This window comes from Perognathus longimembris, chromosome 5 (assembly GCF_023159225.1).
Source record: "Perognathus longimembris pacificus isolate PPM17 chromosome 5, ASM2315922v1, whole genome shotgun sequence".
Lineage (NCBI taxonomy): Eukaryota > Metazoa > Chordata > Mammalia > Rodentia > Heteromyidae > Perognathus > Perognathus longimembris.
This window is the reverse complement of record NC_063165.1, coordinates 33,343,821-33,371,702: the sequence shown is the minus strand read 5'-3', so window position 1 is coordinate 33,371,702 and position 27,882 is coordinate 33,343,821. Positions and strand designations below refer to the sequence as shown.

At 35.2% G+C, this 27,882-nt stretch overlaps 1 protein-coding gene across 1 annotated transcript in view; it reads right to left on the bottom strand.

Annotated features, from left to right (window-relative positions):
* Positions 1-856: 856 nt before the first annotated feature.
* The window catches only part of Zpld1 (zona pellucida like domain containing 1), a 67,636-nt gene continuing 40,610 nt past the window's right edge, over positions 857-27,882 (bottom strand). Inside the window, exons 4-12 of the mRNA XM_048345980.1 lie at positions 21,377-21,597; positions 17,814-17,995; positions 16,465-16,537; positions 12,204-12,301; positions 10,622-10,702; positions 9,079-9,250; positions 7,745-7,853; positions 1,738-1,767; positions 857-1,032 (exon numbers count right to left, since the gene is read on the bottom strand). Of these exons, the coding sequence (XP_048201937.1) occupies positions 857-1,032; positions 1,738-1,767; positions 7,745-7,853; positions 9,079-9,250; positions 10,622-10,702; positions 12,204-12,301; positions 16,465-16,537; positions 17,814-17,995; positions 21,377-21,597 (1,142 nt within the window). The remainder of the gene's footprint in view (positions 1,033-1,737; positions 1,768-7,744; positions 7,854-9,078; positions 9,251-10,621; positions 10,703-12,203; positions 12,302-16,464; positions 16,538-17,813; positions 17,996-21,376; positions 21,598-27,882) is intronic.

Below are 27,882 nucleotides of genomic sequence, written 5' to 3'. Positions count from 1 at the left end.
TATGCTGATGCTGTCACGCAAACAGAAAGGAGAAAACCATCACAGCACTCCTATCCAGAGGAATAATGATGCAGGAACACTCAGTATCATTTGGGAGTTGTTATTACTGTTTACCACACAAGTGGATACCACAGTCCCCCTGTTACAGAAGACATTTCTCAGGAGCTTTCTAGAGTATTTTTTTTTTCAATGAAGGTCATCAGACATGAAACACAGCCCCAAATACAGGAAGTCATAGAACAAATTGTTAAATCTCAGGTATCCAGAGTCCAATCCAATTAATATTTACCTCAAGCTGGAATTATCTATAACAAAACAAAAGGCAACTGGCATTTTATTTAGGTCCACGTACAAAGCAATTTTAATACCATTGCACTGGGCTTTTATGCATAGTGAAAAAATGCAACAAATCCTATTTGCTTCTATCTTTACATGCTATATCTTAAAACAATCAAAAGAAAATTGAGGGCTGGGTTGTAGCTAAATATGAGAGTGAGTGCCTACCACGTATAATGTTCTAGGTTCAACACCCAGCACCACAAAAGGAAAAAAAATAAGATCGAAATAAAATAAAGTATGACTAATCATGTAATATCCAAGTCCTGGATTTTTTGTTGTTGTTATTTCAAAAAGCCCACTTGTGCCATAAAATTAGGGTTGGCCACAGGTACAGATGACAATAGGCATGCTATCAAAATTCTTTCACTATTGTCTTCTGATGGGCTATACCATGAAACCTATCAGACCTATAAATACTAAATGTGGCTGGCATTCAGTACAGATAGTACACTGAATACAGTCACACACAGTACAGTCAGTCAATAATACCTTCCCCAGAGTGCAGAACCTGATGTAGTCACTCAAAGACAGGGTTTCTTATGCCATTCAACACCAGACTGGTAGGTCCCTTCCTGTGGAGAAGGGCTAGTGAACACAGGAGAAGGGAAAAGCTCAGAACACCTAGAATGACCATTCCTGATATAAGGGCACTGGTGATGGCGTTCAGCTGGAAAGGCGGCTCACCCAGAGAACCTGCAGGAAATGACAGGGGCATAGTCAGAAAGGCTTCAAACCATGTGTATTTCACCTTCTTCCAACTTATGATTCTCCAAAGCATCTCTCAGCAGGATCTTACAACACAACAGCATGACATGGAATTCTGCTCTAACCTATCTGACTGGAACTCAACCCTGGAATTCTACAGGCAGCCAAAGTCAAAACCAAAACCAAACAAAACAAAAAGAAGAAAAGAAACCTCAAAAGCCGTAAAATATTGTAATAATTGATCATAGGTCACATATACCATCAAAAATTCTCAGTAAGCTGTCCTTAAAAAAAAAATTAAGAAGCCAAGCACTGGTGGTTCATTCTTGTAATCCTAGCTTCTCAGGAGGCTGAGATCTGAGGATCATGGTTGGAAGGCAGCACAAACGGGCTCTAAGTCCATGAGACTCTTACATTCAATAAACTACTCAGAAAAAGGCAGAATTAGCACTACGGCTCAAGAGGTAGAGCACAAGCCTTGAGCAAAAGAAGCTCAGGGACAGTGCCCAAGCCCTAAATTCAAGACCCAGGACTAGCACAGACAAACAAACAAACAAACAAACAAATAAATGAAAACAAAAATAAAGACAAAATGGTGTGAAAAATAGATCTCATAACATTAACTGTAGTCAATCACTAGATATGCTTAAAACATCGCCTTTTTACTTGCAATACATGATAAAATTATCTTACCAAGCTGAGAATTGTTGGTTGGCGTTTCATCTGAGGGAACAAAACAGAAAAATGCAAGTGACAACGTATCTCCAATTATTTACTTTATAAAATTTTGGCTCCACAAGAACATTTAGTATCCATTTCTATTTACTTCCACACAAGTGCCAGGGGGAAGAAATGGATGAGATTTCCCATTTTCTTTTCCATATGTGCTGCATTTAACCATCTCCTTGTTCCCCAAGCCCACTTACTGCCAATGCCTTGAATATGCAAATACAACTGCTGTCTGTGTGTGTTATATTCTTTCCTGCCACCTTTCATTATTATCTCTATACATATATTACTGGGGCCAGTAATTGTTAACAGCTATTACATCTTTGATGGGCCTATAACATACCGTTTGTTATTCTTTTATAGAGAAATATTCATACTTAGTCACTGCATCTCAAGTGTCACAAACATAATCTACACAAACATCATTTAAATTCCAAGAAGATAAATTCACACTTAATAACTAAATGAAAGAAAAACATGATTCCTGAGCCTGAGCTGTTGTTTTATTTGCAACTATTAAGTAAAAGATGGAAGCTGTTGATTTTTCACTTTCCTTGGCAAATACAGTAGATGAAGTGGACAATTACTTGCTTTCCCAATTTTTGTAGCCAATTTGTAATCGTATCACTATTAATTTTTGAGCTCTGGAAGTAGTGCAGTTCATGTCCCTGTTAACATGTGGGTATGAATTTGTTTTTTTATTATTTTTCTATCCATAACATGTGTGCCGTTGACTATTTATTGCTGCAGAATAAATATTATTACAATAAATGTATGCCACACAGTTTATAAAGTACTATTTCATATGCTAGCTCATTTAATGCTCACAGTAGCCATGTGGTCTAGATATTATTGCTAGCCCCATTTTTCAGATAAAGAAGCTTCCATATGTCTCAGACTCTGTAGCAGAGTAAAGCATATGCTGAAACCAAAATTCCATTTCATAATCCTCCTTCTAAAATAATATAAACTAGCCAAATGTGGGAAATATTGTTATGAAATGAATGTATCAAACTATGAGCTCCAGGATTATAATTTGAAATAAATAGTGGGTGAACCTTATGAGCAATTTATAAGGTATCTGATGGCATTTCTTTTCAGATACATGAATCTTGGTTGTAATGATAGTTTTGCTATCTAATCCCGAAGTACAATGCTCAAAGTTAATACAGCATGCATTGCAACAAGACAAATAAAGGAAACTCTAATTTTCACTACAGGTCACCCTTAGGAAGATCCTAGCTTCCAATCAACACTATTCCATAAATATACCTCCTCATAGAAGTGGGATGTGTGAACTATCATCAATTAATCCAGATTTCCCGTGTTCTTTCCCTGAGATAAGCTGCCTCACTGGAATATGAAAGGAGCACATATTATGCTCTAGACTTCTCTCTGTCATTTTTTTTTTTTTACAAATTACACTTAATAGCTTAAAAACCTTTTTTTCTATTATAGCCAGGCCTTGGAAATGCACATGTAAATCTAGATACTTTAGAGCCTGTGATTTGGAGACTAGAAATTCCAAGTCAACACAAACAGAAAAGTACCTAACTATAACAGAAAGCCTAAAATTGGTAAAAAAAAAAAAAAAAAAAACAGTCTAGGCACAAGCCCATACAGGAGTTTAGACCCCATCTCAGTATAAATATTGCAAAAAGGGGTTGGAAGCATAATTTGGTAGTTGAGTACCTGCATGTGAGGCCTTGAGTTCAAATTCTAGTATTACCCACCAAAAAAGTTTGTACTAAATAATAATAAGCTCCATGTGACTGGAGTCCCCATCAGTTCTGCATCCTGAAACCAGAATATCTCCTACATTTCCCAAATCACCATGAACTTCTGTGGGAGTAATATCCTATGTTGCCTGTGAGGACGTGGCTGTAGAATAAAAGTAAATTTCCCTATGTCTTAGATGTGTTGGAATAAATTGTCCTAGGCTAAATGAAGAATCTCTAGTTTGTAGAAATTTAAAAAAAATCTACCATTGGAAGATAGATGAACAAAACAAAGACAGTTTAAGTACTATTTGACATTGTATTTGAAAGTAGAAAAAAGGCAGAAAAGATTGCTTTTTCTGGTAAATGTTTATGCAATTACAAACTTTTGTGTCCTGATAAGAAGCATTATGGAACCAAGAAAGGGGAATTAGATATTCTCAGGAGCTTCTTGTCAGCACACCCTTCCTTTCTTTAGATCCAGATCTGCATGTGCTAAAAGAAGCACACAAAGACTTTCTGGTATTGAAACACATTGAAAAGTAAAGCTGGTGGGATTTTTCAAAGGATAGCTATCTGAGGATCCATAGGAACAGCAGTGCCACAGCTGTTGGAAAGCCAGAAATGGCAGATAACCTGTCATCATCTACTTCCTCTCATAGAAAAAGATGGAATAAATGAGAAATGTAATCATTGTAAAGATACATGAAGAATAAATATTTTTCTGTTGTTTATTGAACTACTTTTAATTATCTTTTATCTCTCTGTAGTTAAACAAACCATAATTATCAATTCAAAAGCCTTTATTTTTTTATTTTCTACTATATAAAACACCTGTGGCTTCTGAACTCCAAGATCTTTGGGACCAAGTTTAAGGATCAGATCCTAGCAAAGTGCCTGTCACATGTAGAAGCTAAAGAAATATGCCCATATTAGTTATTATCCATTCATTAAACTCATTGATATCCAATGGACAAGAGTTTGGCTTGGGGCTAGGAATATGGCCTAGCGGCAAGAGTGCTTGCCTCATATACATGAAGTCCTGGGTTTGATTGCCCAGCATCACATATATAGGAAACGGCCACAAGTGGTGCTGTGGCTCAAGTGGCAGAGTGCTAGCCTGGAGCAAAAAGAAGCCAGGGGCATTGCTCAGGCCCTGAGTTCAAGGCCCAGGACTGGCCAAAAAAAAAAAAAAAAAAAAAAAAAGAGGTTGGCTTGGGCTTCTCCATAAAAATTTATGTTAATGAAACAGCGAGAAATTACTGTTTCCTTGTGTTTGTGATAAAATTGTACCCCATAGGTATTTTCCCACCTAGGAAGTTTTAATATTTGGGAGCTTTATATAAGAATATTTCAGTCAAGTTGAAGATTTTCTATTCCAAAAACTAAAGCATAAGTAGCTAAAAGATTGGCATTGTTGGATTAAAATAACCAAAACCAATTCGGTTTGATGAAAAAGCAAGACAAAATAAGAGTTGGAAGGTTTTACAACTTACTTAACTTGGCTTAAGCCAGACATCAAGAGGAAAAGAATGGTTCAATGAATAAATAGAGCAAAACTTCCAACTATCAGCGCTTTTAAGAGGGCAAATCAAGCCTGAAATTGGACTTGTCTACATGAAATTGGTCATAGGACTGGGAAGATAGATTCCACCCACCCCACGTGAAAAATAAAGTGAAACAAACAAACAACAAAAACAAAAAGCAGTAGTCATGGTCATAAAGGTGAATATTATGTTTGTATAACATTTGCCTGAAGTAGAAATGGCTTACATTCCAAACTCCATGTTCATGTAGAATTTTAAATTTTACATGAATATTAAAGTATTTTGATGTATACATTGCTATACGTTGACACTGAAACAGTTCGGCCAACATGAGAACCAAAAAAACAAAGACTATCCTACTGTTAACTAGCAAAATAAAAATAAGTAAATAAATAAACAAAGCCAGAGAGTTTGAGAGAGAAATTAGGGAATCCTGGAGGTATGAACATGGTTCCGTAGTAGATTTTATGATGGGCAAATCTAAGGGGACTCAGAGAGCTCTAATGTGCTGAAAGTGATAGAAACAGGGCAGAAATTGAAAAGCAAAAAATCTGAGTGTGGTGTCAGCTTGCTGAATTACTGAATTCTTAGCATAGACATCCTGAGCAACTCGATATAGCACATATGAATTCTACAACTAGAATAGCTGGTCAGCTATGCTAGAATTCAAGTTTTCCTGTGAGTCCTCACTGAAAGTTGAAGATCTTAGGAAATTGTTTTGGCTTCTTTAAAACGTATCTTGCATTTGATGGTACTCAGTAGATACTATGTGGAATATAAACCATGCAACTTGTGGACAAGGACAGGATAGGGAAATTGGGGGAAATTCTAAAGGGGGGTGACATTGTCCAAAAAGAAATGTTCTTACTCCCTGACTTATGAAACAATAATACCTTAATAATAACAATTTTTAAAAACTATCTTGCAGTAGCAAATTAGTCAAAAATTGTAATATCTATTTGACCTAGGTAAGGATGAAGTGAGGAGGTCATTAAGAAAAAAGTTACCCAAAACAAATAGAGCTGGAAAAGTGGCTATGTGGCAGTACTCCTGTCTTACAAGTGTGAGACCTTCTGTTAAAACCCCAAGACACTAAAAAATCCCAAATAAACAGAAAAGACACAGATGTCTCTATCAATGTACTTTTTCTAAAGCAAACTGTCTCCAGACATGCTCCATAGAATTTTTTATTTTGTATACCTTGAAGCATTCCGAATTATTTGCAACCAAATCTGAATTTTCTTCCAATGTAATTCTATTGACAATTTTTTATACCTACATAGATATAAGAGTCAGGTTTCTCACAAACCCCAAACTACTCATTTTCTAGTCAGAACACCTACCAAGACCTCAGGGAGTAAAGATTGATTTTGAAATTTCATATTTGATAAATTTTTGCATTATTTAAAGAGTCCATTAGTTTCCTTTCCAATAATGGTGAGCTACAAACACAGAGAAGTGAATAATTAAAGCAATCGCCTGCATTTTTCTATCCAAAGCCATTTTTTTTTTGCTAAATTATATGCCTATTTCTGCCCTTAACGATGAGATGAGCAGAGGAAAAAAGGCAAAGGCAATATAATTGAAGCAGGGCAACAATCTTGCAGCTAATAAAGATGGAGAAAACATTATTAATATATAATCTAAACCAAAATCATTCTTTTTTGTTAAATAAGCCTGCAACTATAGAATCTTTTTTAAAGCCCTCATTTTAAACATGAAGAATAATTTTCTTAAAGAAATGAAGTAAAATTTCAAGTCATATGTTTCGTTAACACAAAAGCTAGACCCAGGACCAGCTTTTGTCAGCTTTACCTCCATGGTATATGTTCTGCATGTGTATTTTCTCAAACAACAACAATTTAAATCTGTATTCCTTTGCAGAGCCCCTATGGATATGTGTACATTCATATACGCACAGATATTTCTATACATGGGTACATAAATGTATTAACAGTTGTGTCTATATATTCCTGTTAACCTATGTGCAGGAATGAGTACCATGGATGTGGTGTATAATGCAAGATTTTGCAAGGAAACAGTACTCAAACTGACAAAAATAATGCATCTTTAACAGGACTATTGACAAAGAAGTGGTAAATTCACAAGAGAAAGTCCACTTTCCTAAGCAATGAGTTAAGAGAAAGGTTTATGGAATTCAGAGAGAATAGCTGTATGGCGAGTGTCTGATGGGGCTAATGGCTTCACCTTTCTGTCCAAGTCCAGGCTTTTGACACCACCACCCACTGGCCAAGTCAGAAACTGGTTGGCAAAGGAGTATAAAAATGGGTGAAGTTTGTATAGGTGAGTCATCATTTCATGGGCAGAGGGTAGAACAGGAAGGACAGAGTGGAAGGGTAATGAAATATCTCCAGCACGTGAGAGAGAGAGAGAGAGAGAGAGACAGAGACAGAGACACAGAGAGAGACAGAGACAGAGACAGAGAGACAGAGAGAGACAGAGAGGAGAGGGAAGCTAAAACAGAAACAGAAATGGAGAGAAACAGTGAGGAAAAAGAGACACAGATTCCTCACAGAGAAAAAGGAATGGTAGAGAAGGCAATATCCTTTGTGTGAAAGTTGAGCAAACAGGAAATTACTGTGAAATTAAAGTTTCTGAGCAGTTTAATGTTTACAAACTAGAAGCCAAGCCCTAAGCCATCTTGGAAATATCTATTTCTGAAGACAAAGGGAGGATCGCTCATACCACTTCGAGTAATGATGGGGCCAGCAGAGAGGACTGCGCTTCCGGAAGTGCTCTGGGGACTCCAAGTGGTCCTGCTTGCAGCATCTCTCCTTTCTCTGTGGCCACAAATCTGAGGTGTTAATGAAAGCAAATGAAATTCCACACCAGCACAAAATTGTTTCTTTATGGCCATTTGGAAAGCAGATTCTTTTGAAAGAGATACCACATGTTTAATTTTATTCATTTCCTTCTGTGCATTTATATAATTACTTCATATGTAACTGCTACAGTGTTTCTTATCCTGGCTTGGGTCACATTTCTTATTTCCTCCCTGTAATGGTGCATCGCCTCATTAATTTACACAACTTAGTGACTCTCTTGAAAAAAGAGCCTTGTGTTTATCAAACTTTTCTGCTTTTATTTCTCTCAAGTCTTCAATAAATTCTTCTCCAAAATGTTGGTCAGCACAAACCCATGGTAAATGTGAACTTTGTACTAACTTCCATCTGATAGAGCTAGTTAGGACAAAAGCAATCAATGCTTATAAAGAAATGACTTCCTATTTATGCATGAACTGATTATAAATATAAACATTAATGCTACTTCTGATTTTTAAAGTTACTTCCCTTATTTTAATGTTCATATTAGTTAAGCCTGTAAGAACCAACATTTAGAATTCAGTATTAATTCAACCTGTCAGAACAGAATTTTAGAATTTAGTATCAATTTTAACCTGTCCAAACTGAATTTTAGAATTAAAAAATCAATAATATTTATACATGGTGGCCGCATATAATTCAATCCACATCAATCATAGCATTTATCCATATGGTACTTGTCTAACAATTTAGCATGAGCCTAGCCCAGTTCCCAAGTTTTCTCATCATCCTATACCCTGCCCATCCTTTAATGAATGTCTGTAACCTTGAGTATCCTTTCTTGTATGTAACGTTTCTCATTCTTTTTTCTCCCTGAGCATCATTTCTCTTTATATTATAGCTTCATCTACTCTACTCACCCTCCCAATGTCTCCCTTGCCCTCTCTATCACTCTTACTACACCCATGTATTTGTCAGTATTTACATCAGAAGATATTTTTTATCTTCCTTCTCTCTACGGTCATCTCATGATCCTAAAACATAAGCCAATTGAGTTCAGAATTCATTAGTGCATCATCCCTGTGTGCCCAGATTGGCACAAGGTAAGCATTCAATAGATTCTTACTTAAATGAGTGAGCCCTTCTTCCAACTGTCCGGCCCATAATTTTGCACACAGAAATTAGATGATGACATCTGATAACCTTTCAACGCAGACCTATGCAATCATTTAGAATAAAACTTAATTTAAAACACACCGGCATAAGGAAGGGGCAGTCGTCAGCTCTGCAGAGCTTGGTAGCGCAGTGCAGGAAGACAGTGGACATTTTCTGATTTTTGTGTTTCACAAAACGGAACACTTCAAATGAAAACCGGCCCCGCTGGCTCCTGCCATTTTCAATGACGGTGGTCTGAGGGTCTTTGTCACAGCTATATCATAAAGAATATGAAAACAGGATGTTTGTGATAGTATCAATGTATTAGGGTTTTTTAGATTTTTTAGATTTCTACAGTATTAAAGGGAACCTAATTACATTATCAGCCAAGTGAAGCTTGCTATGTTATGGACACTTACAAAGTGCATATGCTAATTCACTAATTATCACAAGAGTAACCTGGTTTATTAAAAAGAGATCAGTTTCTGATCACAATATTACTGCCAGACTATAGGAGGATTGTACTTTCACAGAATTCAAAAAATCCAAATAATATAAAATAGGTATAGAAATATATGTGGTGAAAAGTCTCTCCTGTTTGAACCCTTGTCTGCATATTTCTATGTTTCAATATTTTAAATAACACCAGCAGATGAGAATATATTCAATATTATGAAACCTAACTTTCAAATTTTAAAAATAGGGCTGGGGATGTGGCTTCGTGGTAGAGTGTTTGCCTAGCATGCGGGAAGTCCTGGGTTCAATTCCTTAGTACCATATAAACAGAAAAAGTTGTGGCTCAAGTGGTAGAGTGCTAGCCTTGAGCAAAAAAGAAGCTCAGGGATAGAGTTTTGATACATGCTGACCTTTTCCCCAAAGTTCTTGTGCAGATGAATACTTCCAGTAATAGGATATATATAAGAGTGGCAGTGACCCTGCTCTCTGAGCATCACCTTAGCCCTTCTTAGACAATAAAGTATATATTCTTTGGGTTTCCCACATATTACTCTCATCATGTGTCAATAAGCTGCAATGATCTGAGTTGAATGTGTTTTATAAGCATACTTAGAAGACATTACATAACACTGAAGTCTGTTCTGCTGTCAGATAAAAATGCTGAAAAGAAATTATCATGATGGAATGTTTTATGATCAATGACCCCTTTCCCCAGATGGAGATTATATTCACTCTGTCACTGTCTACTGAGAAGTGTAGCTGAAGTTATTGACTGAGGAGGAAAAAAGAAGTATAGGCTATATTACACTTCCCTATTAAATACTGATAAATGGGCAAAAGAATGTTGCACTTTGAGGCCTAAATTATTCACACCATTACTTTCCTTTAACTCTCCTTTTGATATCTGATGATATGAAATGGCTACAGATAAGTAATACCCTCCTATTGTCTTTCTACACTGAATGATATCCTAACTATGCTTTTCCTAAGACAATGAAATAGCTCTGACTTTTGTGGGCTTCATTTACAACTTTCATTCAATAGCGTTATCAGTATTTTGTGTCTAAAATTCCTCTAGATTGCTGTGCTTCCATAGTACGAATTCCATAATTCGTGTATCTGACCTAAATTTTCCATTTTCATTATCTACAACTTGGTCTTGGTATCAGTACAAATCTCTGACACTTACCTAAGGAAGAGATCATATCGAATATCATCATTTGGGTTCCCTGATGGGGTTGTATAGCAAGAATCCATCAAGACATTCCATCTACAGAGGCAAACATAATGTACAGTCAGACTCCTCTTTGGGATATTGATGTTAATCCCCAAAAAAGTAAATATTGACACTTCTTATCTGATAGGAGATCATTTTGTATTACTTGTTTTTTTTTAACAGGAACGTATTGTCTATTCAGATTTTCTCTCAAATTCAAACAGTGTAAAAATCTGCAACTAACTTTCATGCCTATGTTAAAGGAAATACTACACACAAAAATGGGTTAAAGACAAGTGAGTGGTCAAAGTCTGGAGAAGCAGAAATTCCAGGTGAACTCCATAGACAGATGCTTATGAGTTTCACTATGAAATGGTCTTTTATCTTCAGAAACATAAGACAGAAAATATTATAACAACAGATACAGCCAAAGTTTGGTGCAGTTTACGACAAGAGTCAGGGAGATGGGAGTGGCATTTATGACACCTCAACAGATAGAAGAAACTCATGAGGCAAATTTTTTCTCCACTGGACTAAATTTGGCCAAAATTTATACAGTGATTTATTCTAACTCTTGTTGTAAAAAAAATAAGTAAATAAATAAGTAGTCTACAGGAAAGGAAATATCAATAAAATGTACAAAGAAAATCTTGTATGTAGCAAGATTCACACGGAGCCTAAGCCATGTTTAGAAAGTTAGATAGGTAGAAAACTTAAGATAAACAGAGAGATGGTAAAGAAGTACTAAATTGCTAGAGTATGAGAATCCCAGGTGCAAAGTTTAAATAATAATACAGGAAGTTCCAAATAACTCATTTGCATGTTATTTTATTTTTTATTTTTGCATTTGAGTTACTTTTGGGGGATATTTTTCTGGTCTCTCTCTCTCTCTCTCTCTCTCTCTCTCTCTCTCTCTCTCTCTCTCTCTCCCCCCCCCTTCCCTCTCCCTCTCCCTCTCCCTCTCCCTCTCCCTCCCTCTCCCTCTCCCTCTCCCTCTCAGTTTCTGAGAAAGGGTCTTTCAACTTAACCCAGATCGACTTCAAACTCATGATCTTTCTGCCTCAGTTTCTGAAGAACTGGGATCCCTTTCTATTTTAATCATTCTGAATTTCTTAAGTGTTATATAAAAACACTGATTTTTGGCAGTAATTTTTCTGAAAAAAATTTTTATGTAATTCAGTCACTGATCGTTATGAAACAGGTCTTTGTTTTCTAATAGTTATAAGTGTACACACATAAATTAGAGTGTTCACAAAATTACAACATATAGTTAATCATCTTTCTGATGAAGAAATAGAACATTCCAGTATTCCAGAAAATCTCCTCAGGGCCCTTCAACTCACTGTCCCTTCGTTTTGGGGGGAAGCATTATTATTTTCCTATTAGTGACATTAAATTAGTCTTACCCCTTAAATTTTGCAATTGGTTATCTCTTTTTATTAGCATGACTGAACAGTGTGGCAGAGATAGTGTTTTTGAGTTGAATGTGACAGTGAATGAGATAACATTTGGACTCAGGTGTCTGGACAAACAAAATGCAAGAGTTTGAAAATACCTGCCATCCAGATTTGTAGCTTGCACAGATGCAAACACTTTGGTTTTCAAAGGCAATCCTATACTCGGGATAATTAACTGCTGACTGTAGGTTGAATCCTAATGATGAAAGAATAAACAATCTCTCATTACCTCTCTGACAACATCATGTTTACCACTTAGAACATCATTAGAAGGGGTAAAAAAAAAAGGGCAAGTAAATCAACATAAATCTACATAACCAATTCCAAAAACAATGTATATAATCCTGATTTTTGACAGAATTTCCTTTGCAACAAGTTAGATTCCAGTGCAAAAATCATTTTCTTTCTATCATCTAACCATATATGTGGTTAATGTTTGCTGTATGATTATATTCAGTGGTCAGTGATTAATGTTCAGTTTGTACAGTATTCAATGGTTAATGTTTAGTTTATTTGAGTATTTAGTTTATTTAAATTACATCAGTGACTAGTATTCAGTTTATTTAAATTGTATCAGATTCAATTCAAGCTCTTACTATTGCAGTATTAGAACTTAATTTTTTGGTATCTTCAATGTATCTGATATCACTTATCTTGTGATATGAAAGTACCAAATTGCATTACAAGTCAAAAAGAAAAAAAGAGACCCAGATATTTTCTGAATTTCAAAATGTACATCATAGAAGCCCTATGCCACATTTTTTAGCAAGAACCTATACAGTACTCTTGGGGCTTTCTTTTAATGTCTTCACCCATACTGTAGATTTTAGATCATTGTATAGTTTATTTATACCACTTCATAATCTAGAATAGATTAAAGCAGATCAGAAATGTAAAAGTTGATAATGAAGTAAAACACTGAAAATAAAAACCTGAAAACAGAAAATTCTGAAAACTTTAAGCAGTCAAAACCTATAGCTTACAGAAAAAATTTTCCTCAAAATTTAGTGTATAATATTACTATTTGTAGCAAAAGAATATTTGTAATTTCACCACAAAATCATAAAGTTCAAAAAGGGGAAAAATAAGTAACATCTCGGTTTACAAGGCTGGGAAGAAAATGATGTCTTTTGAACTTGTAAAATTTACATAGTAAGAAGTTCGATGCTTTACTTAAAAAATTACATCCATGTGAAACATTTCATTCCCAAATAAAGCCAGATATATAAGGGATTATGTGCTGCACGTGGAAATTGCATTTATATTATTTCTGTATTTCTAATTATTTTCTACATCTCTGATAAATGGTACTAGCTCTTCTAACTTGTCTGATTGGTGATAATTTTCTTTAATAATTTTTCTGACTTCCTTTTTTAATGTCTCCAAGTCATTTGCAAATGACATATGACCCAGTTCTAGTTTAATTTGAGTCATCAAGTTTTCCGCCTGCAATTGGTTCTAAAAGTCATTTTCTGTTGAGTCCATCACTAATTTTCAAAGCATTCACGATTACCATTACCCTATTTCAAATATTTGCCTACTAAGAAAACACCATTAAGCTACAGTACAGACACACAAAAACATCCATATTTTCTATTCACAGAAGATAAAACTTATTTTTACATTATACTAAATGAAGGCCACAGTTCAAGTCAAAATAACCTTTGAATATGAAAACCTCACAGACAAGATTATTGTTCTTCACAAATATAAGTTTCCTGAGAGTATTGATTATGTGCTGATTCACATAGAAATTAAAATAATGTGCCAAATAGAGTGCAATTTTTTTTTTTTTTTTTTTTTTGGCCAGTCCTGGGGCTTGGACTCAGGGTCTGAGCACTGTCCCTGGCTTCTTTTTGCTCAAGGCTAGCACTCTGCTGCTTGAGCCACAGCGCCACTTCTGGCCATTTTCTGTATATGTGGTGCTGGGGAATTGAACCCAGGGCCTCATGTATACGAGGCAAGCGCTCTTGCCACTAGGCCATATCCCCAGCCCCTAGAGTGCAATTTTTTTTTTAATTTCTGAACAGCAAACAAAAGAGTGAACGTACAGTCATTGATGTGTACTACAATTCTCTATTATTCCTAAAGGTTAAAAGTTCAAAATCTGCACATAAAATAAAAATGCATAGCCTCCTAGGGTTATGAAATGGTATCTAATTTTAGATACCACAGTAACATTATATTTGAATAACCAAAGGTTAAATCAGTGTTCTGAACAAATAATAAATATTGTTAGGGATTAATTAGCAAATACTATTTTTCCAGTGTGAAATTTAATGTTTTCCATCCTGGAAAAATATAATGATGACATATTTCAATCCTAAATTGGAGCAGTGAAACTCTTCTGTTTGGTATAGTAGTGGTGGGTACACATCCTTACGCGATTGTCAGAATTCATATAAAGTAGCTGGACATTGGTGGCTCATACCTGTAGTCTTAGCTACTTAGGAGGCTGAGATTTGAGAACTGTGGTTCAATGCCAGCCCAGGCTGGAAAATCGGTGAGACTTTAATCTCCAATCAACTACCAAAAAGCTGGAAGTAGAGCTGTGGCTCAAGTAGTAGAGTCTTGAACAAAAAAAGCTTAAGGATAGCACCCAGACCCAGAGTTCTAGGTCCAGGACTGGCACACGCGTGCACACACACACACGCAAAATCACACAATGTTCAAAAGGGAGAATAAACTAAATATAAACTATGGTGTTTCACTAGTGACAATTTATAAGCTATCCTGCTTTATTTGTAACAGTATCACAACAATACAAGACAATAGAAGAATTTCTGTGTATAGGCAAGAAGGGGTTATATACACCTAACATTCTCTAAAGACTTGTTAATTTTAAGAAGATTTAAAACCAGTTTGGGGGAAAGGATTGAATTTTATTATATACCTGGTTAGTAAGGAACTGTTAAACTACAATTCTTTAAACTTCAACCACTAATAATACCTTTCTGAAAACTTAAGTAACTTTGGAACAACCTCTTTTATTAATATTGTAACACAAAATGGGTTTGCTTTTGCCACAGAATTAAAATATAAAAGTTAGTTTACATTACACTTATTTAGTATAGAAATACAGTATAGAAATAAGTATACACTTATTTAGTATAAGTATACACTTATTTAGTACAGAGCCAGGCATAATGGCTCAGGGGGAGAATTGTAGTTCAGGACCAGCAGGGGACAGTTACCAAGACCTATCTCAACAATAAAGCTAGGTGTTAGTGGACTGTACATAGTAAATATGTAGTGGAGCTGCATAGGCTGTGTGAGGAGGATTTCAGCCTATGGTATGCAGATGAGTGGATAGTGCATGGGAGTGGAGGGAGAAGGTGGTACACAGAAACTGAGACTCTACCAACAAGATAACTAGCTATATTCAAACCAAATATTGCCATAGGCATTTTAGAACCAAGTTAACTGACATCTCTTCTCTGCAGAAGAGTTGCCAAATGACAGTACAGCAATCTTCATTCTGATACATTTTAATTCATTGTTTAGAACACGGTGGTGTCATACTACAAACTTACAAACATGATTTTTAAATGCCTTTGGAAAAATGTCCTACTACAATATTTATAGCTCATTATATTCAAAGTATAAAGCACTGGCTTTTAAATCAGTTGCATGAATTATAACTCCTTGCCATAATGACATGAATAATAATGCAAAAAAAGCAGATTCATAATTTACAAAAATGTTGGTTGATAGATTGAAAAATTGATATTTAAATCAGGCATTTAAAATGTATGAATAAAAATTTTAATCAACATCAAAATATCATTTGGGGGATTAATGGTATGGCTATAAATAGAAACCCATGTATTTTTTTCACATTTTGCAACCACTCTCAATATTTACGTGACAAAACTTTAGACAATGCTCTGTTGTCAATCCAAATTATTTCAGATATGACACAATTGTCATTATCCAAAACCCAGATTGAAAATATTAACACATTCATCACCAACATGTTTCCAACAGAAGCAGAATCCTTGGGAATTCTCGCATCTTTCTATCACAAAAATATGATTTCCAAACTCTTGACCCTGGTTATCACTATAAATGCACACTCATATTTGCTTATGTACTTAGATTGACATTTGCTATTGTTATTAACCAATCACATTTATCATTTAAATTTTTAGTCATTTATCCATTTGTAGAAATTTGAATGAAGCGTATACCATGCTTTATGACTAAGTAACATGAAGTTGGAAGCTAAGATGGATAAATGTTACCCAAATACAGCAAGGTTCATGTGACTTTCAGTAGATTTGTATATAAATGCTATTCGCCTAAATGGATCTTTACAAGAGTGAAAGGGAAAATAACATCTTTCACCCATCAACATACGTTATAAAGGAGCAGGCTCAAAGTGCTGACAAATGTCCCATTGTTCTCTCTCACTGAAATAGCAGCTGAGGACCTAAAACAAATTTAGGAGAGGGAGAACACTGGTGAGATTTTAAATCAAACGTTTCAGTACTACTTGGAATGGTTAAGTAGATTTCAAGTGCTAAAATTCTAAAAATTAAGTCTGGTATAATTTTAATAGGCCTTGGACTAGGTAATACCATTTAAATCACTAAACAAATAATCAAAAAGCAAGGGGGACCAAATTAAGATAAACTGTGTTTTATACAATTTTCATTTACAAAACCATCTCTTTTTGTTTTGCATCAAGTGTAAGACATTCTGAAAAATACCATCATTTTGTAAGAACTTCAATCTCATGCAAATACACTTTCCTCAGTTTCGTTGAAAGAGAAGTTTCATGAGATCCGGGATTCTGCTTTTCTTTGTTCATTGCTAGACACACTGTAGAATAAGTGTGTGATAAATATTGCCTGGATGAATGAATGAACTCCTATAGCAATTAAACCTGAAGAATTTGTTTAATAGTGGGGTTAAAGGATAAAGAAAAGTTGTTTCTCTCTACATTTGTAATCTTTGGACCAAAGTCTTGTTTTCTCATTTTCCTCATCAGTTTGCTTTTGATTAAAATGTGTATCATCATCATTGAGCTGTTAAAATTAATTATGGGTATTTATTTTAAACTGAGCAACAATGCAGCCTCTGTGTTCTCTGGCAATTAAGAAAAACTTATAAGTTTGAGTTTGTAATAACAAACCCCATAATATTAGAAAGGGAAAGTTATCATTCCATCACCACATTTGGTGAAAAATATTTGACAAATCCAAGTATTGTGATGTGAATATAATCATTTCTTGGAGCATGTAATTTAGACATAAAAAATGAACACCTGGCTATAAACTATACCCTTGGTTGCTGTGTAGAGTTCCTTGGATCTAGGCCATACCACCCTGCCTAAAGAATATAGACACTTGTGCATTCCACAGAACTCCAGCAGCAGAACCCAACATGCCTAACTCCTTTTTCGAGCAGAAAGATCCAAAAATGTAGTGACCAAACAAATGTCATACACCTGGAAATACTGCAAGACCTTCAGAAATGCTTAAGTAGGCATACCTTGGGGGTAAAACAAAAGAAGAGAATTTAAGGGAGGGAGGGAGAAAAAGAGAGTGAGACAGAGACAGAGGAGAGATGATAAAGATTGAAGAAATAGTGTGGCTCCCGTTAAATTGCCTGAGCTTGACTGCTGTCTTTCTAAGCCCTTCAAAATAAGAAGTAACTCAAATATAAAAATGATAGGAGAAAGCAAGAATAAAACACAAACTTACGAAGCAAGTTGAGTGTTATTAACCAGATATTCCAAAGGATAACTACAACTAAATTTATAAAGAAGCCCAGGTAGATAGCTGATGATTGTTGGTGGGTCTGGAGTATCAATATATCCTGAAATATTTCCTATTTGTACTGAAGTTGAATTTCCATAACCAGTGACACCAGGAATTGTGGAGACCTGTGAGAACAGCAGATCAAATTTAATGATTAAATGTTCATGCACACACATACACACACACAAACACACATACACACACAGAGGCAATTCCTATGAAAATAAACATGTTAGTTCATTTCTAGGTCTCAGTTCAACTGTTATATACTGTGGTAATGAAATTATGCACACAGAATGCTATTTAAGTGAAAGTTTGTATTTATCAATGACACTTGATTCATATTTCCTAAATGAGAGTAAAGAGAATAAGAAAGAAAAGGACTTCAAGTTATTATAAAGTCTTCATGTAAGGCCCAACTTCTCTGGCCTTGTTTAAAAGATTCCAGAGGCTGGGAATATGGCCTAGTGGCAAGAGTGTTTGCCTTGTAAACATGAAGCCCTAGGTTCGATTCCCCAGCACCACATATATAGAAAATGTCCAGAAATGGCGCTGTGGCTCAAGTGGCAGAGTGCTAGCCTTGAGCAAAAAGAAGCCAGGGACAGTGCTCAGGCCCTGAGTCCAAGCCCCAGGACTGGCAAAAAAAAAAAAAGATTCCAGAAAGTCTAACAATGTTTTCCACATTGGCTTCTATCTTTAAGTTTCTGTTCTTGATAGGAATATTCTAGCCCCAAGATCCTTCTTGCTTCGGTCTTGCACACATTGCTTTAGTCACCTTTCTCCTTTCCACTGCAGGGAGTAAGATATATGTCATTCTTTTTCAGTATTATTCTTCCCTGGGGAAAATGCCAAATCCTCTGCGTTTATGTCTATCACAGCAGCAGATACAATAGAGGAGCAGCCTGATCACAGTACTGGTAGTTTCCTCCATCACAGTCAGAGCTCTTTCTGAGCAAGGACCAGCCAGGTCATATCTACTTTTGTATTTTCAAAACAGCTCTAGAATCATGGGCCTCACAAATAATTTCTGGACAGCATGGAAGTCACAAATGTGCTCAGGATTGGTCTTCTGTTATTCATGGAGATGTCTATTTTCTTCCAGTGTGACAGTTCATAGATGCCTTTCATCACGATAAACTTCCAGAAGTTATGTATGTATTTTTTTGGGTCTGCTTATTTCTCATTGGATTCTCTAACAATACTATAATTGAAAAGCTACTACTTTAAGACTACAGTAATTGTGTTTCTAATTTTCATAAAACCAAAGATAGAGCATGGCATTCAATAAATATTTTAACAGATATTACTAATTCCTATAATACTTAATTTTCAACAAGGGAATAAATTGTATGCATGAACCTAACATCCCATGAACAAAGCTAAAAATCTAGCCAGTCCACAATTGTGAAAAAAAAATATTTTTTTCCCACTTTCTTTTGTCTTTTTCTCCGAGGGTTTTACCCCTGATGTCTTTTATTTTGGTACCCTTGATATTGTATATATGTTTATTGGAACATAGATGTTCCAATTGTACATATGTTTATTGTATATATGTTTATTGGAAGGGAAGGAGAACATCAAAATGGAGAGATTAAGGGTACAAGGAAAACCAATGCAACAGCAATATTTACAAAACTATATGCCTTAATCAAACTGTACAACTCATGGGGAGGGGAGGAAATTGGGGACGGGGGAAGGAGGGAGAAGAATGAGGGAGGAGAAAACAAGATAAGAAATGTACTCACTGCCTCGCTATGAAACTGTAACCCCTCTGTACATCACTTTGAGAATAATTTTTTTAAATTACCATGAAAAAATCATTTTTATTCTAAACAAGTAACTTTGTAGTTTAATTTTACTCGTAAGGAGTGTTTTCAGAGCAGATTCCAAATCTGGAGGTATTAAAAAGAAAATATGAAAAATGTGCAAATCTACATCTCTTCCCCACTTGCTAAAGATAACAATCCTGTGAAAAATTCACACTGACACACACACACATACACATACAAGTAATTTTATATTAGAGTTATTGTGCTCTTTAAAAAAATTATGCACATACAGAAGAGACACCTTTTCCTGACTTTAGTTTTGAATTATTTCGTAGCCAAGGAGGGTGACTTAAGTCTATGAAAGAAGGTCTTTAGGGTATGGTAGGAGGAGGTTGAGCTCCCTCTCCCTACTCCAAAAAGAAACAAGGCCAGCAATAATCAACATGCCTCACTTTCCCTTAGGCCTACTTTATAACCTCTCTGCACACAACGCAGAGAGATGAATAAACGTTTTTAATAAAAAGAGTCAACAATACAGAACCTGCAAGCTTGGAAACGGTCATGGGCACAATATTCTAACTGCCCTTCGGGAAAAGATAAGGAAGAAAATTCAAATAAATCTTTCCCTGTCTTAAGTCCCTACCAAATTTAGACACCAGGCCCTTAAAATAATAAAGCCTTCTCTTTTAATCCCAAACAATAATTTTGGGAAAAAAGTGAAATGTATTCATTACCTGAACTTATACAACTGTAATTCATCTGTACATCACCTTTAAAATAACAATAAAAATAATTTAGAAAAAAACGTGAATGTCAATTTCTCCTTCTTTACTGGGTTAAGAGGTCATTTATAGTCTATCTGCTTATCTTTGCTAAGCTATTTCACAAAGATTGCATTTTTAAAGACTGTGTTTTTAACAAGCAAAATAAAAACCAATCCTAAGTGAATTTCTTTGTAATTAATACTCATCAAAATATCTTCACTCCAACTAAATTTGATTCCCTGGAGAGTCATTTCTTTCTCTGATTCTTTTTGTGTGTGTGTGTTCAATGAATTAATTAAAAAAAAAAAAACAGTATAGACTATCAGTTCTCATTCAGGGTGAAAATTTGCAAAATACTGCTTTGCCCTTCCAAATGATGGGGAAAAAGTGTACACTAGGATTTTATGGGTAAGATTTAACTATGATAAACATTTTGAATGAGAAGAATAGACCCACACAATGAAGAGACCAACACCAACAGCCTTCTTGCACAAAGGACTAATGCCAATCATTCAATGGTAAACATAACAGAAGATTCTAACTTTCCCAATTTTATATTTAGTCTTTCTTCTCGAATGAGATCAGTGAAGCAAAAGGCTAAGTGATTCAAGTCAAACTCACTGGCACAATCACTGTATGATCAGGTACATCAATGAAAGCGTAAAGCTGATGGCTAATGATAAACTGCAAAGAAATTTCCATCCACGTCACTTACCCAAAAGAATGTTGCTTAAGAAGCTAAGCTGCCATCAAGCCCTTTTGACTTCACAGCTACTATAAACAAAACCATTACTGGAAGACAAAATCGTGTATTTGGAAATGCAAGCCTCTAGCACACAAAAGAAAAAAAAGATTTGTGTAGTTTTATTGGAATTATTTTTGAAAGATAGATTGAGCTGATTATTTCCTGAAAATGGGTAGCTTTTTATTTATGACTTCATACCTAGCACACAATTTCACACTTGTATCTTACCACTAAGTTGTTTCCACAGCCCTCTAAGGTGCTGAGATTGATGATGAAAATGACCACTGCTGGAAAGGTGTTGTTATTGATGAAGCCCCTGCAGTGGGAATCCCCGTGCCTTCCATTCAGAGCCAGGTCTGTTTCAGAATAACCCGAGAAGAGGACCGTGCAAAAATTAATCTTCATTGTTATGGTCTGCACTCCACAGTACACATTGATGTCTCTTTCAGCTAAAACATAAATAGATTTAAAAAAACAACTGTAAGTCAGAAAGGTGCAGTAGAGCATAGATGAACAACTCTTATGCTTCTGATATATTTACATTTATCATCTCCTTCATCTAACTCTTTCTAGTCTGCACACTTCATAATTTAAGATTCAGGTTATTAAGAAAGAACTTGATTTCACTCTTCAAGTAGATTAAAGAGGTATTGCAGATGGACATTAGAGTTTACCTTTCTTTCTTGTGCCTGTAGTTCAGTAGGTATGCATTGACTAATAATTGAGAGCTGTTGAATTACAGGAAATTTGAATGAAGAAAGAAAAGAAAATGGATTTCTTAGAAAATCTCAAACAAGAGTAAATTATTCAAATCCCTTATATAGGGTGAATCTCAATACAGATAATGCATTTCCCCAGATGTAAAGATGAAGCAGTAAATCTGTCCTAGTCCAAACTGCTAAGCACCTTGGTATTTAGTAACTTATCCACAGTGTAGGACCTATGCCATCCAAAATTAATTCCATGTTGTTTAACCTATATTAAATCACAATACAGATTGAGAATGAAAAAATAGTGGTATGATAAGCAAAAATGTGTAGGCTATTCAAACAACAATTTTCCAGTGATGATACATGCAGAAAAGAGGAATAAGTACTAAACATGAAATGCAAAACACCATTTTCTCCTTGGTTTTGTGACTTGTCAACATAAGAGCTGTCCCAGGTCTTGGTCTTGAGAGTGAGTGCACACACACACACACACACACACACACACACACACACACAAGTATTTCATAGCTCTATTTAGTTTTTCTACATATAAAAAGGAAACTGTGCATAGCAAATGAAACTTTGGTTCCTGGATAATTTCAGAGTTAATTATTATTAACTTGGGTAACATCTGTAACTTGAGTCCTATCCCCAAAAGGACATGATGAAGTCTTAACCTCTTCTACATCAGGATTTATTTGGAGACAGAGTTATTACAAATTTCATTAACAAAGTTGTGGTCATTCTGGAGTAGAGTGACACACCAACCAAACATGAGCCAATGTTCTTATGAAAGGAACCAACTCTAAAGCAACAAAGGCATAGGGAGAGCACCCAGTGAAGACAGAAGAGCTACATGATGCAAAAGAGTCAAGGCACATTCAGAATTATCCAAAAGCTAAGAGACAAGAATCCTCCCCAGACTTCAAGACAGACCATGATTTTGCCTTGATTTGATTGTATGGTCTTCAGAAGTGCGAGACAATATACAGTTACATATGTAAGGTAGTACATTTCTTTTCAAACTTGTTACCTCCTCCCTCGTTTTACTCTTACCTTCCCTCCTCCCCAAATCCCCCTGTCCTGTAAGTATCACTGTTGTATTGGTTCACCCTTTGTCCTTTGCCTCACCATTTTGATGTTTCCCTCTCCTTCCCTAATTCCAATAAATGTATATACAATACCCAGGGTGTTAAATACTACCAGGAAACAATACTTTCACTTGTTCTAGATCCCCTTTATAGTGGGACTTAGGTAACCAGTACTGAAAAAGTTAACGCATTGACCTTTCCACTTGTAATACCATTTCAACATTTACAAAAAGAATAAGAAGCAGGCATTATATCTGTCACATGTGGAAACAAACAAACAAGAATTGATTAGACCATTTGGGAAAATTGCTTTGATTGTTCACCAAAATAAAACTGAACAAAATAAAATGTATTTTCCACAAATGACAGACATTTACCTATGAAGTATGTAAATGTCATTTGAAATGCTTAGCATTGAATTAATTTGCCTAAATAACTCAGCCCTAATTTAAGAGTAGAAATGTTCAATAGCATCTCTCCATAGGGTATTTATTCTCTACCAGTTTCTGCTAGTAAAAAATGAATTATGGTTTTGAGATTGATAATATATCAGTATGGGTATATCTACATTTGGTAGTAATTTTAAACTCACTACAATTACCTATAAAGAGAATTTTTCAGGGACAAAAAGCAAACACTAGCCTCAGTTTTACAGAAACTTCTAATGACTATTCCTGTGTAGATCGAAAAATAACACCAAGATATGCTATGCTACCAAAAAAAAACAATAAATGCCATGTATGTCTGAAAAATCTTTATAGCAGCATTTGAAAATATTAATTGTCCAAATGGAAGACTAAATTTTAAATTATTCTCTTTCTTAAGTACTATGTTTGTTAAAATATGTTTACTGCGTATCCATCAACTTCAAAATACATCTTAATTTAAAAAATGTTTCTCTGCAGCTAAATGTTATTTCTTGGCTAACATCACTGTCCTCTTCCCTTTGGGATAGTTTATTAACCACAGGTTTCCTTCTCTCTTTTGCCTCTTTTAATTAATATACTTCTTAATATATTCATCCAATCATTCCAACTTCTTAGATAATCAGCAGTTCTTTTTGTTACTTAGACCAAACTCTGTGTGTCGACCAGAACCTAAAGGCTCTTCTTGATATGCCACTTTCCTACCTCTACATTCTCAGCTCTCTCCTTTGTCTACATTTTTTATATCTTCCAATTGTTTCAAAGAAGCACACAAAGTGATGGATGTCAAACAAGGATTCTGCCGTTGGGGTTTTTCTACAATAGTGGCACAAGGAAAGTTTCTAGAGAGATAAAAATGTTCTATGTTTTGTTCTGACAGGGTTTTATAATTGTACACACATGTTAAAATTTCAAGTTCCATCCTTATGTCTGGTCTATCTTATTATATATAAATTATACCTCAATAAAGTATCATGAGCATTTAAAAAAATCATTAAACACCTTATCTACAAGAGAGTGCTTTCTTCAGCTTAGAATCCTCCTCATCCCTAAGCTTTAACTGAGTAATCACTCTCTCATCCTTCAGTTTCTTCAGTATCTTTTTCTTATCCAAGATCTCCCTGATTCCCAAATATAAAACATATCACTTTATTATTATGCTGTGAGTGGCATTTGTATATTTGTCTAATGAACTGATAATCCCAGAGGGAGGAAATCTACTCTATTCACTGATGCATTCCTGTGACTATTTAATTAATTCTATAGAGTACACGAGCAGTAGTCAACACTGAGAATTTCAGCAGTAGTGTCCCTGTTCTCATATGTATTACAATCTATTATTGGAGGAAGTAGGTACACTAGATGGCTCATATTGATGGAAAGATTGTACAAAGAGCTGGGAGGTAGAAGAGAAAGCCAACCTAGCCCAGAGAAGTTGATTAGGCATATCTTCTTTCAAAAGATGGCACTGACTTTAATTTCAAAGTGTCAATAGAGTTAGCTATATTAAGAAGCAAAAAATAATAACAGAGTAGGGGCTAGGTGAATGATAAAATATATTCATGTTTCTTGAGAGCCAGACAGGTATCTTTTAATTAGGATTTAAAGAAGAAAAATGGCAAGGAATGAAGTCCTGTGGCAGGTATAGATGAATTAATAGAACGAACTTATAGAGAAAATGGTCATTTTATGGTAACAAAATGTCTATCTGACTGTTAAACCCGCCCCTATTAATAAGTTCACTAAGATTTTGCTTTCTGCTATGAACAAGCTTGATTGTTAGTATGTTAGTTGATCTGTTCCACATGTGCCAAAATAAATAATAAATATATCTCAAAAGAGAGATGCAATTATCCTTAACTTAAACTGAAAGTTTCTGCTTCTTCACCTCTGTTTGAGGACAGATACCTGAGCCAACAGGGGCAATTGCTGTGTCTGGATGTAAAGCTCTCTTTTCTGCTTTACAACCTAAGGCATGTAACCCCTGCAGGGAAGCTGAATGTGCTACAAGCTGATCCCACTTGAAGATATGATAACAAATTAAAGGCTTTTGCAGTGTAAGAAAAGAGATATGCTCAAATCCATTCTGACCCAGCTTTCTAAAGACTTTTCAGAGAAACATATTTTTCACCCCTGGTTGTAGATACTAAAGGCATCCATTCAGCTCAATTTTTACCATTTGGGAGGCTTTGAGGAAAAATAAAAAGATACTTCAAGTCACCAAAGGACAGTTTCTGCCAAAAGTAGAGATTTTCTTTCAGTTACTGATAAGTCTTTCAACAAAATTTTTGAGCCTTTTACTGTCCTCAACTGGCCTAAATTGTAACACTCCTCCATATAACACCTTCTACAAGGTAATGACAAAAAATGAAGGGATAATAAATATTTAGAGTATGATTTTTAAGTCTGTGCTTAAAGTTATTGAACATGTAAGCAGAACTGCTTACAGAGTTTATTTATATCATTACTTGTCAAAATGATCATATTTCTTCTGGATATTTCTACCAATCTGAGATATTTTAAGAAATTTTTAAAGAATATATAATAAAAATACAAAAATAGAACTTTATCCCTGCCAAATATAAATCAGGCAATGTGTTTGTCTCTCACAGATTTTCTAAAATTGTGCAAATTTTAAATATGCTATCATACTTCCAACTCTCCAGCTTAAAAGTCTTGTGTAAAAGTCTTATCCTCATTTGGAGTTCATAGCTCATAGTTACCATATACATGGGCTTAAAGGAGGATGAATCCCATTATATATAATATATATGTATAAGATATATATAGGAATATATATATATACTACACAACTTCTTGCTAGTGAAATTCTATTCCTAGAAAATCTAATTACACATATTTTTAGACACAACTGCTGATGTCTGTATAACTTATACACACATATAATGCTTAATTTTCCTCTTTCAACAATTTTCTAGACAGCTTTTGTAAGCCCAGAAGTATCTAGGTGAAGCTAAAGATTAATTTATTATAAATTGGACCTTTCTCGTCTCATTTGGGTATGGTTAACTTGGAGACCTACATTCCCTTTCTGTAGCAGAATATGGCTAAACCTTTTCTAATAACGTTATAAGATAATAAGGATGCAGATCAATGCAATTAATTAAATAATATACCTACTTGTATGTTTTACTAAAAAAAATAGCACTAACGAGTGATTTGGCTGTAGGTTGGTACTCAGCACTACAGTGCAGTGGCTCAAAATGCTCTTTGCTATTGATCTGAGAAAGTAAGCATATATATATAAAAAGAAATTCTGGAGGACAGTATTTCTTACAAAAAGAAAGTGGAGTTTACCAGAACTGGACATAGAATGTCAATGCCCATCAGTATAATCCTAGTCGAGAGGCTATTAGTCCTATTTTGGTGTTTTTTATTTTGCATTTTTTCATTATCTTTAAGTAGTTGTACAAAAGAGTTGCCATTTAACAAAGTAGTTTATGAACACAATATATGACACAAATGTCATCCTATTAGTCCTACTTGCTTTCAAAAGCAGCACTACATGCCACTTTATGTCAGCAAAGTGCCCTAAACTTCATTAAATGCATAGTAGCTGTCAATCTCTTTATTAGACTGAAGACTAAAAATATTGACAAGTTACTATGTGACTTCTCAGAGCTTATGGTTGAAACAGGAGACAGATGAAAAGTAGCCAGTTACAATACAGCCTGATGATACAGGGGAGCTTTATAAATATTACATACATCCTTATCTTGGCAGAGGAAAATGTTTGGGAAGGAATTATTAGGAAGAAATGAAATACCTCCAATGGGCTAAGTGTCATAAGAAATTGATTAGATTGTGATGTGAGGAGAAAGAGGTGTCACTAATGGTTTCTAGCTTTTATGGATCATTCCCTGAGATACAGAATTTAGAAAAAGAAAGAGGATGATCTGGGTTTGAAAGGTTCGGTTCTAAATTGTACATAGAATATTTATACAGAAATATATAGCATGGATGAGAAATGTGGGTATAATCGTTATAGAAAAAAGAAAAGTGCATACATTCAAGATTCATCAGATACACAATATATTAACAGTAAACTACATCAATAACTGAAACTAATCATGGCAGCATCCAGTTAAGAAGAGAAACAAGCCAGGCATGGGTGGCTCATGTCTGTAAATCTTAGCTACTCAGGAGGCTGAGTTCTGAGGATCATGGTCAGAAGCCAGCCTGAGCAGAAAGGTCTGTGAAACTCTTATCTCCAACAAACTACGCAGAAAAAGCCAAAAGTGGTGCTGTAGCTCAAGTGATAGAGCACTAGCCTCGAACAAAAGAAAATCAGAGACTGTGCCCAGGCCTTGAGTTCAAGCTCCAGGACCCACAAAAGAACAAAGAAGGAGGAGGAGGTAGAGGAGGAGGAGCAGGAAGAGGAAGAGGAAGAAGAAGAAGAGAATGAGGTAGAGGAGGAGGAGGAGGAGAAGGGGGAGAAACAATGTAAGGACAGAAAAATAGCATTAAAATTGCCCTTGGATGAAACA